This window comes from Phodopus roborovskii, unplaced genomic scaffold, assembly GCF_943737965.1.
Source record: "Phodopus roborovskii unplaced genomic scaffold, PHOROB, whole genome shotgun sequence".
Lineage (NCBI taxonomy): Eukaryota > Metazoa > Chordata > Mammalia > Rodentia > Cricetidae > Phodopus > Phodopus roborovskii.
The window spans coordinates 48,388,027-48,400,277 of record NW_026126517.1 but is presented as its reverse complement, the minus strand read 5'-3'; the positions used below and the strand labels follow the sequence as shown (position 1 = coordinate 48,400,277).

Here is a 12,251-nt window from a genome sequence, read left to right as displayed (position 1 = left end):
GGGTACCAAAGGAAACCAAAAGAGAAGTCATAGTCCTTGGAATTATAGTTACAAGAGTTGTAAACACTCAATGTAGGTACTGGGAACAGACCTTGGGTCCTCTACAAGAGCAACAGGTGTTAATTGCTAAGCCACTTTTCCAGTCCCATTTACTCTGTAATTTTAAAGAGGAAGTCAACTGCTCTCACTTAGGGTATACATTATGTTATGTTATGATTTAGACACAGTGAAAGAAATGGCACTCATAGAACTAAAAGCCTTAATAAAGTTACTTCAATTTCACTAATGTAAAAGAACCAGATGCTAAAAAAAAAAAAAAAAAAAAAAAAAAAAAAATCCATGTAAAGTGCAACATCAGTTTAATAACCTGTTTGGGGAGGAAATGACCACATTAAATACACTAAATGCATAACTAAGCGTCTATGAGAATATAGTATATAAAAGATAGTCACTAGTATCTACCACTAGATGAAAAATAAAAAGGTGGCTGGACACTGTGGTACACACCTTTAATCCCAGCACCCAGAAGGGAGAGGCAGATGAATCTCTGAGCTCGAGACCAGCCTGGTCTACAGAGAGAGTTCCAGGACAGCCAAGGCTATACAGAGGAAAACAAGCAAACAAACAAACAAAAAAAAAATAAATAAAAGGGTCAAAAGATGTTGCCATCAGATTCAAATAACTAAAGCACAGGAAGCAGGAAAAAATAAGAGTGATTAAATAATCATTTGTAACTCACTATATACAATATGAAGTCAAGAAAAGTCTAATGTGGACTAGAGTAGCAAAAAAATGTTTCATAGTACAAATGGTTTGGGTTGCAACTTCCATAAGTGTTAAGCTGTGAATGGTAGGGTATGGAGACAGGAGGAGAGTCTAAGAAAGACATCTGGCATGAAAAATGCTAATAGTAATGCACTTGTCAGACTGAAGCAGATGCTAAATGCTGGAGAACATCAAAATAAGGTTCGAACCAACTGTATGACAGTTACACTACTTGTAGACCTTACAAACCAAACGGAAATCATTACACAGTATGGTGAATAAGAATTTACTGTGGAGTTTTAGAAAGGAACCATACAAAAACTAACATTTGTAAAGATTTATTTAGACAGCGGTACATAGTGGAGTTTAGTGAGGTAAAAGTGCAGAGATTAATGTATTACTTTTTCACCACTAATGACAAAATGACACAATTGAGAAAGGAAAGGTTTATTTTGGCTCATGGTTTCAGAAGCTTTAGTCCAGGATGGTGGGGAAGAGATGGCAGAATGAATACAGGCTGGAGCAAAGAAGCAGGAAAGCCAGGTCCATTCCCTAGCAATCCACTTCTTGATGGTTCCATCATATCCAAAAACAGTGCCACCAGTTAGGGACCTTGCATTTAAATTTGTGAGTCTATGAAGGACACTTCACATTCAAATTTTAATATTCTGCTTCTGTTCCCTTCATCCACCCATTCTTAGCTATCTCATAATGGAAAATGCATTTGTCCAACTTCAAGAGTTCCTATAGTGTTAACCCAGTTCAAAAGACCATAGCCTGTTTTGTGACTCTATGCAGCCACTTGTTTGAGCTCCCTCAAATTCAAATCATAAGCTACATGCTTCAAATATACATGCCATAGAATAAAAAATCTATTGCAAAGGAAGAATTGGAAATAATAAGCAAAGATGGGATCAAAGCAAAATGGGAACTCAACATAGCAAACAGCAAAACTTGGAGCTAAATATCTGGTATCAGGGGCACACGGTGGCTGCTATAGCCCTGCCATTTGCAACACATGTGATCTGTCTCTTGGATGTCTGCAGCTTTCATCAGAGGATGTCCCATGTTTCTGGTACTCACAATATTCTGGTTTCTGCTGCAAATTAGGCTTCATCTCCAAAGCTTCAAACATAGCTTACTAATATAAGGAGCTACACAAAGCCTGGTCTCACAGGACTGTCTCTGGAATCTTGGTGCAAACCTCTTTTACTCCATAACTAATCCTTGTATTCTACATGTCTGTGAAACAGTACCACATGTACAACTCCAAGTTCTGCTGTCAGCTTGGGATGTGGCCAGGCCTCCATTTCCCACAACTCAGCAGCTTCTAATGCTTGAGTGGCTCATCAGGAAAAATCACTTCTGCCATCTTTGTTTACAACAGTATATCCTGGATGCTGTATCTTCTTAGGCATTATTTACTTATTGAAATTATGTTTAGATGTAGGGATATGCACAAGTGCAGGTGTCCATGAAGTCCAGAAAAGGAAGTTAGAGCCCCTGGACTTGAGTTACAGGCCATTGTGAACCTCTTGTAGATACTAGGAACTGAATTCTGGCCAGCCCAGTCCTCTGCAAGAGGAGTTTTTTAACTGCTGAACCATCTCTCTAACCCACCCCCACCCTTTTTAAGGTAAAAGATTTTCAATTATACTTTCAGTTCTATTACATCCTCGAGCCTTTGTTGGATGGGACCTTACCATCAAGGTTCTTTTCCTATTTATGCAGTGCAAAGTACTTGGTTTCTCTAGTGGTGTTCTTCTCACCTGCACAGGCACCAGACATACATGCACATGGCTTACATTCATACACACAGGCAAAACATTCATACACTTCAAGTAAATAAATCTAAAAACATAAAATAAAACGTTAAGCTTAAAGAACAACCTGTACTTCTATTGCTTAGTGCTCATCCATACCCATCTTTTCCTTCCCTGATACTATTTTATATTTTTCTTCTACCTGTATAAATAAAAGCTTAGGTAAGAAAGTTGTAACTAGCTGATACTACCCCTTATATGTGGGAATTATACTCCTTAATAGCTTTTGCAACTAATTTTTCTCCCAAACCATCTTCTTCTACATACCTACATTATTGGTAAGGTTCACTGTCATCAACAGCTTTAAACCTAATTCATGACAGAGAGAATAAAGAAGTCACAGTAAGGATCTGTTAAGCAGTATGTTTAAATGTATAGTCTATCTTGTGATTTTTTTTTTTAAATAAGCCCACAACCCTGGGCTTTACAAAGTAAAAATAATGTCCTCATTGACTCCCTCCCTCATCTACTACTCATTATATAATTACTGTATTAAACAAAAACTTACTTTTATATGTAAAATCCAAGTGGGTAATGTTTTAAAGACTGGGATAGTCCCCTATTTTCAATATTCCTATGCTTTGCATAATGGAAGGATTACAATAAATACATGCTGTATTTTCCTTTCCATGATTACTTGCTTTCATGAGTTTGGATTCATCTTTGACTTTCTTATTTCCTGGAAACTTTTAGATGTAGAATTTGACTGAATGCTGCTTGCTAACAGCTTTCCTTCAGAAAAAGGGATCATATATTTAATGATGTAACTGTTATATATTCTATCATAGATGCTTATATCCATTTGCTTTCATAGCACTTCACTGACCACAAATTAGGGAAATGATTAATTTACATTAACTGAATCACATTTTCCAAGTTCCCAGAAACATAAATTATGTCAAGTAAGATATCAGAGAAGTCTTATGCAATTATATTTCTAAATTTTATCTCTATAGCAAAAATATAAGCTGTTGGTCTCTCTATATACAAATAACATTTTACTGTTCTACTATATACTACTCAAGATTTTTGCACTGATGGCATTGCTTCAATATATTTTTAGTCCCTAAATACCTTTGAGCTTCACATAATAGAAAATAAGAATGTTTCATTCAGTTAAAGTGTGCTTTAGAAGTCACTAAAATGGGATTTATTTCAGGTAGTAAGGCAAATCTAAATTATTAAGAAATATTAAATAATACAACTTATAAGAGGCTCATAAGTCAGTGGTTTATGAATTGCAGTGTGTATCAGCAGGGGAAAAAAAGGATAACAGAAGCAAATTAAAAATGGTCACTTAGTAATCTTCTATTCTCATTTTGTACCTCTTTGACAGTATGAAATAAGACAGTCATGATAAAACAGGTAGAAAACACAAACTCAAGTGCTTTTCATGCACAAGTTTCAAGTGTGCCTGTTAGAGTAGGTAGTATGGATGTATTCATGTGTAGTGTGCATATGTACATGCAGGTGTGCAAGGACATGGGTGTGCTCATGTGAAGATCAGAATTTGACACTGGATATCTTCCTGAATCACTCACTACCTCTGAGACAGGACAATGAGCTTCAAGTATCAGCATATCTCTGCAGCCCCATTGCAAGGGTTACAGGTTCATGCAGGTGCACCATTTTTTAAGATGAACACTGGGAATCCAAACTCATGCTTGCATGGCAGGCACTTTACTGACTTAGCTATCTCTTTGGGCCCATGCTCAGCTTTATACCTTAAAATCATAAAGGTCAATAAAACAAATGATGACTGCAGCCTCTAAGAAAACCAATCATTATGATACACTATCAACAATAGAGCTCAAATTCCAAGAAAGATGATTTCAGAAATGAAAAAGGAGACAAATATAGGACATCTACACCATCACTTTCTATATCCATGTTTTTGACAGGCATCACTAATGTGACTTAGAATGCAAATTCAAGTCAATTTGTTAGTACTATATTTGGAGGCATACAAAAATATTGTATATAACCCAATCTCTTGCTACCCAAACTTAAGACAAGAAATAAATTCAAACATTTCCCCTCCATATAAGGCTATTTTGGAAAAGATGGGAAATCATACTCTACTACCTCTTTAACTTCCTGAAGTTCATAGCATAAGAGAATGAAGTCTTTTACTATACAACCTCTCACCCTCTCAATTCTGCACCCAAAAAGATTCAGACAGAAAAGAATATCAACATGTCTTCAGTTTAGTCTCAGATCCAAAGAAATATAAAACCTCACCACTATACAACTTTAATATATATGTGTGTGTATGTATATATATACATACATACATATATATATATATGTGTGTATACATATATTCTACCATAATAATGACACTTGATAGAAACACTGTAAAAATTAATCAAATCTTAATGTTTCTATTTCCTCTTGTAAATAGGATACATGTAATTCAGAAAACAAAGAAAATGTTTATTTATAGCCTTAAAAAATTATTAAATCATGTTTGAAGGTTTTTATTTATGTGGATTAAAGCTGAGTGCTAACTACATTAATTTCAGTTAGCAATCAAGAGTGTGTTGACCTTTATTGCATTGTCCTACTCAAAAGAGGAAGATGGAAGATTCTTCCTTATTGGATAATGCTACTCATCTTTAACGTGACCTCTTAGATCAAACAAATAGTTAAGAGTATGTGATTTTGTTAGGGTTATGGAGTAACCATCTTACTGCCCTGTTCTTAAAAAGACACTGTCACAACAACTCATTAAAATGTCTATTGTGAAGCTCAACCCTCCACGAAATTATTCTGAAAATTATTCTGAAAATAATAAACAATTGCCTTAAAATACTTCATTAGTACCATAGGAAGAGGTTTCTATGTGAAATGCGTGTAGGTTTTAAACAACTTAAAAAAAAAAAAAAGAAGCAAAAGGAGCAAACAGTCCCTTATTACTATCTCTCAACAGTCTTCTCAATAACTGGAATCACTGTATAGTCTAGCATATTTGTACATAATAGAACAGCTCTTAGAATACTTTGAAATGTTATACATTTTCAATAAATATTTGCAGACCTAATCACATGTAATGAAACACTTGCACATGGTGATGATAAGAAAACACCACCTTCAGATAGTCCTCCTGGGCTAACACCCAAACAGACACTAGCAAAAAACCTGTTGACTAAAAATGTTCTGTTGATCACCTATGATAATTATATTAGCCTTTCAATTTTCTTATGCTATGTTTTATTATTGCTGTCAATATTTAGTAGCAGACTCATATAATTTAAAGCTAAGAGAACCTGAAAGGTCATTCAGTATAACTCTCATTTTATAAATGAGGAAATGAAGGTGTACTTTTTTGCAGAGTCATATTTTGACATGTGTCTTTTCTTTCCCTGGTCAGTCTCCAATTCACTGCACATTTTCCACCCTAGGTTAACATTACAGGCAAATGAGCATTTCTTAAATCCCAGTGTTTATTTAGCATAGCACTTTGTATGTAGCAAATAGTCAGTTGAGTACTATTCTTTCTTAAGTGTTCAAATTTTAGTAAATGACAATGTTTAATATGTTTTCAAATCTGAGGTAAAAGCAAGTTGATGTTATTTTTATTCAAAGCACACCTTTCATGACCAGAAACTTTCTGTCCTTCCGACCAGTTCATTTCCCCCCAAATACCTAAACCAGTAGAGAGACAGAAATCAAATCTTCCAGGGAGGAGAGCTAACTGGTCAATTATTTAAACACATACATATCAGTAGTTAACCTAAATAGAACCAGACATTTGACATGTTTGAAACTGCTTAACTTGCCTTTTTGGATGGCAGGGAAGACAATTTCTTTCTGGAATCAGAGCCACTTAGAGCTGGGACACAAGCATCATAGTTGGCCTCAATACAGACAAGCAAAAACAAGCCAAATCTTTTCCGTGCTGATTATAGAAGACTAGCTGACTTCAGAGTAGGAAGCATTTAACCAACTAAACTAGAATACATGCAAGACAAAAAAGATCCTGGTCTTAAAATAAAGATACAAGCTACTTAACAGTACATGTTTCCCATTAAAGTGGAATGAATAACAATTATTTCTTACAGCACTAATAAACTGCATGGTTCAAACACAAAACTGAACTACTGAGTTCTATGCCATAGGACAGAAAACAGGACTAATATGGTATTGCTATGTAAATATTATAGAGTACCATACTCTACTCATTGTATTAAATGGAAATGAGATTAATCATTTACTATCGAGATGCTTACTGTCATAACAATAAGAAAGCAAAATTAATTGGGGATAAATGATAATCTAGAAAATTTCCAAAATAATTCTTAGGTTACAATTCTAAGTCTAAAATACACAGATCAGAACTGAATAAAGACAAGGAACTCTTAACCTTCAACACCACCTCCAAGGTTGGCTAATGAGTCTAGAAATTCTATAGTTTCCCTGTCATTCAGTTTTGTTAACATAAAATGGGTAGAATAATGATACATCTTATTGTTTAAAGACTTGTAAGGATTTAACTGAAAATAATACTATTAGAATCTGAATTTTCCACAGCATTAAAATATTATCTACAATAAAATGTTAGGACTTCTTTTGACTTTTTAGGTGAAAGTTTATTATCTAGGTTACAACCTAATAGCAAATATGAGCCACTCCTACCCATGTGTTATTTCTTCCTTCATTCCTTCTTTCCCTTTAATGTGGTACCAAGTATCCGGGGATAACCCAGAGCCTTATAAAAGCTCTGAGCCACATCCCCATTCCACGATCTATTTTTTTGTTTTGTTTTTATTTTGAGACAGGGTCTCTTTTTGTAGCTCTGGCTGGCTTAGAACTTATAGACATTCTCGTGTTTCAGTCTCCTGAGTGCTGGGATTAAAGGTGTACACCACCACATCCAGCCCATGATCCATTCTTAAAGGTAACTAAGTAAACAGATCGAAAATATTGTATTATATTTGTTTTTTAAATTTCAATTCTATAATCATGTCCAAGTAAAACAACTTTTAAAAGAGAGGGAGCAAAGTTTGGTAGTGCATATCTTTAACCCCAGCAGTAGGCAGGCAGAGGCAGAAGGATATCTCTGTGAATTTAAGTCCAGCCAGGCCTATATACCAAGCTCCATGACAGCCAAGACTACCTACAGGGACCCTGTCTCAAAAAACAAATGGGGGGGGGTTGTTAAAAATTTTTGTTGTTTAAATTTTCGTATTGTTAGCTGGGCGTTGGTGGCACACCCCTTTAGTTCCAGCACTCGGGAGGCAGAGGCAGGTGGATCTCTGCGAGTTTGAGGCCAGCCTGGTCTACAAAGCTAGTTCCAGGAAAGGGAGAAGTCACTGAGAAGGGAAAACATAAGTATCCAACGAGAAATGCAATGTAAATTAAAGAAGTTCATACTTAAGTTGGCTATGGCTTTGTTTTAGGTTGTCAGTAAGTACCAGGTATCATGGCATGAGGGGCTGAGGCAGTAGGATCATGAATTCCAAGCCAGCCAGGGTCACAGACCAAAACTCTGTTAGAAAAACTATGTGTCATCTCTTTTTTAATATTCTCTACCTTTCTCCTTCCGTTTAGAAAAAAGATTATTTTTAAATTATATTATCTATAAAATATAAATAACATTCTTATACCCTACTCAGAATTAAAATAACTTGACAAATAAAAATTCTTTCCTTTGTCTATGGAATGGGAAGGAATAAAGTAAAGACACATACAGACAACAACACTCAGGTTTGTTAACCTAGGAATAATTTGAAGATATTCACCAACATATTAATATAAACATAACACTATCAAGTTAGCAGTACATGTTCTAGAATTACTTTTAAAAGTCTGTACTATCTCTAACTCTTGAGAAATAGTTTTAATCTCATTAAATACTACATCTTAATGTTGAACACTTATTCTTTTTTTTAAGAGATATATTCCATGCTTGAAATTCAATGGAATACTTTTATCAAATAGCATTTAATAAATGGAATAAATTAATTGTGAGCCAAGATAATAAATAGCTCATTGTCCAGCTAGAGGCCTACATCACATACTATATTTATATCTGTAGAGTAGGAGGGCAAGTACAGACTTGTCTGTGATCTGCAAGCCCATAGTTTAGCAACTATGATCAACCTAATTGCAAAACCCAGTTGATAACTTTTAAATGCTACATTTCTTTTGAATCTCATTTTAACTCTTAGTAATGGTAGTGAAGGATGACACAGAAGCAATACAAAATTAACAACCTCTCAGAACATAACCAGATGATTTTCTTAAATGATGGAAAAAGTACTGCCAAAAATGTATGAAACATAATATAGAATTATAATTATATCTATTAAACAAGTTTTAATTTTAAAAAATTACTGTTTTCATATAGTAGCAATGTGCTATGCATGGAAGTATATGCCTTAAACCAGAACTTGGAAGGCAGGCAGGACTTCTGAGTTTGAGGCCAACCAGGGTTACATAGTAAGCCTTTGACTTTAAAAAACAAAAAAGGTAACAATGGAAATCTCACTTTTTAACATCTGTATTTTATATAGTTACTTGATGATTAATATGCATCTGTTCTTGTGGAGGAGTTACATGTCTATATTAAATATGGCCACTAATGTTTATTATCTACCATGGTTATTTGTCATCCTCAAGTGTTAAATATAAAGGGATAAGGAATAAGTTTTGCAAATAGAATTACTGAAGTTGGCAATGAAAAGCTGGTATGTCCTTACTAAGATACAGAATAGTACATTTTGATATTAAGGTACATGTTTGCTCAATTTTTCAGAGCCAAGTCCACTCTCTCTACCTGAGAAGATTTTTCATGTGAAAGTCAGCATAGTTAAGTTGTAATAGATGTGTAAATATCAATACTAATGGAGGAATTATGATTCAGCATAAATAAATAAATAAATAAATAAATAAATAAGCGCTCCCCAATCATCATCATTCCAACACTCTCTTCGGTGCCTACACAATTCATTCTATCTGTGGAATACAAAGTAAAATTCTTCTCCTTTACTGTTCTCATAATAAAAGACCCTTACTAGTTCAACCTTTAAAATTTGCCTTTCTTAAAAGATCTGATTCCTTTAACTGGGATGTCCCTCATTTGATTCAATACAATCATGATTTCAGGGACCCTAAGATACATTATCCAGTGATTAAAACATCTGGCTTTGTGGAGCCCAACACAGTAAGCAGGAAATTAATACATTTATTTAAACTACAGTTTAAAAAGCAGGGTGAAGATATCTGAGGTCCCCCTCACTGTGCCATAAATATAAACACACACACACACACACACACACAAACACACACACACACACAAACATAAACACACACACAAAATCCTCACATATCTGACCTATTCAAGTTGCCACAAACTATTGTCAAAGCCTTAAAAATTCCTTTAAAAATAATTAAGTTTCATTTAAAATTAAAAATAAAAGCAAGACATTCAACTGTCCACTACTGTGTAGCATGAAACTAGTAAAGCCTGCACTGACCTACTTCATATTAGCATCATGACATGGAAGCATGCCAAGAAAATAATGAAAAATATTATTTAGCAACTCTCAGTTTTGCATTTAAAATTGGTTATTCTCTTGAAATGTTCAAATACTGTACATACAATGCCAGTTGCTTTATGACACCTTTGTTTTTAAATTTCAAGTTTTGTTATTTTAATAGTCATAGTCAATGATGAACCCGCCAGATTCATGCTCCAAAATCAAGGCTATTCTTTTTCACATCATACTTAATTCTATTTTAAAAGTTCTATTAAAAGCAATCTTAGCCCAAATCCCAAATATTGCTTTCCATTTTAAAAACAGTACCACACGTTAAAAAACAAAAGTTAATAAGGAATTGTACAAAATAATGCAAGTTCACATTCAAAGAACATTTGCAACGGTTCTAATAGAAGATGGACTTAACTCTGTGTATTTATTACTGTTATCAGTCTTTAAGAGTTCAGTTAACACTGAAATATAGCAAATTCCCATACAAGAAATACAAGACTAGTAAGGGAAGTTCCATTTAGTTTCTTTTTAATAATCACACAAAATTGCAAGACTGTTTACATAAAAAAAAAAAAAACACTTTACCGTGTAAATTACCACGTTAAAATAAAACACTTTATGCTAAAGCAGTATTTCCTTTACAGAATGTAAAAAAATAAATTCCCTAGAAGGGAAATTCAGCTCGAGAATAAAGGAGGCAAAACCATCCAGAGAGAGCAGCTAATCCAACTGAATGGAAAAGACACATTAGGTTTTGTGTTGTATATTAACGTTGTTGCTTACAATGTCTTGTTTGGTCAAAATTCACAATACACTTCTTCCTCCCTCTATGACTACAAAAGGAGTCAACACATTTCACATTCCAAGTTTCCAATTCATGCCACTATCATGCAATGACTTAATCTTGATCCGTATTTCCCTTACTATACGTGGAAAATGCACAAATAACTTGTTTATCTCGCTTACAATTGAGGAGAAGCATGGTGTGTGTGTGTGTTTGTGTGTGTCTAAGGAGACCAGGGGTAGGTGCAAGCTCCCCCCTCCAGAGGTGCCACAGCCATGCACCGGGCTGTGCAAACCCACCTTCAATGCATGCATCAGACTCCTCTTCGGATGCCGCCCCCCCACCCCCTTTGCAACAGAAATGTGCCTAGGCTGTTCTACCCCAGCGATGGAGGATCCTCTTACCAGATGGAGTTCTTGATCTTGTGTTGCAGAGCGTTGGCCTCTGTCCCTGGCAGCCCGGGCACAAGGGCTGGCAGAGCCACCCCGGGGTTGGGGGCGCTGAGGGGAAGCTGCTGATGGGCATCGGGCTGCTGTGGTGGCGGCTGTTGTTGTTCCTCTGCCATCGCTGCTGGAGGGGAGGGAGGGAGGGAAGATGGGGGCGCGGGGAAGGGTGAGGGAAGAGACGCGGAGGGGAGGACGACGAGGGGAGGAGGAGGGGGAGGGGAGGAAGAGGAGGAGGAGGAAGGAAGCTGGATAAGCTAGGCCTATACCCCAGGGCTCGAGTGAGTCGCTTTCGCCGGCCGCCTGAGGGACATCCCCGGGGAGACCGAGCGCCTCCTCACGGCTCTCCTCACGGTTCCTCTCCCCGCTTTCCTTGCGGTTCTCGTCACTGTTCCTCTCCCGGTTCTCCTCACGGCCCCGCGCGTCACCGCGGCTGAGGCATGGCGGCGCCCCTCAGCCCCCCGTCAGCGGCCGGGGCTGGGGGGCGTCTGAAAATCGAGGTCCGTGGCCAGGCGCCCCCTCCGCCCCCAAATCCAACCCCACGGGTCTGTCGGGGGCCTGCCGCCCAGGCCGCCCTCCCCCGGGGGCCTGGCGCCTCCGAGCTCCCCCGCGCCGCTCGCTCGCTCGCTCGCTCGCTCCCGGCCCCGCCGCCGCGGCCGCCGCTGTCCTGCCAGCCCCGAGCAGCCCAGCGCGCGCAGCCGCACTGCGGCCCGGCGCAGACGGCACAACACCTACCGCGCGGCCGGGGGGCGTGGACGCGCGTGTGCGGGCGCGGCGCGGGGGCCGCAGGGGGGCGCGGAGCGCGCGGGGCGGAGCGGCCGCGGGCCGCGGGCCCAGGAAGCCGCGGCGGGGGCCCTCAGGGAGCGGCCGGGCGGCTGCGGCGGACGCGAGGACGGCGTGGGGGGAGGAGCGGGCTCGCGTGACGGCGGCGGCGGGGGGG

At 38.0% G+C, this 12,251-nt stretch overlaps 1 protein-coding gene across 2 annotated transcripts in view; it reads right to left on the bottom strand.

The window, feature by feature from the left end:
* The window catches only part of Rfx7 (regulatory factor X7), a 75,896-nt gene extending 63,968 nt beyond the window's left edge, over positions 1 to 11,928 (bottom strand). Inside the window, exons 1-2 of one of the 2 annotated variants that reach the window (XM_051197927.1) lie at positions 11,581 to 11,928; positions 11,273 to 11,438 (exon numbers count right to left, since the gene is read on the bottom strand). In XM_051197927.1, coding sequence (XP_051053884.1) covers positions 11,273 to 11,433 — 161 coding nt within the window. In that variant the 5' untranslated portion in view covers positions 11,434 to 11,438; positions 11,581 to 11,928. The remainder of the gene's footprint in view (positions 1 to 11,272; positions 11,439 to 11,580) is intronic. The other variant, XM_051197926.1, reaches the window with a different exon arrangement.
* Positions 11,929 to 12,251: the final 323 nt, after the last annotated feature.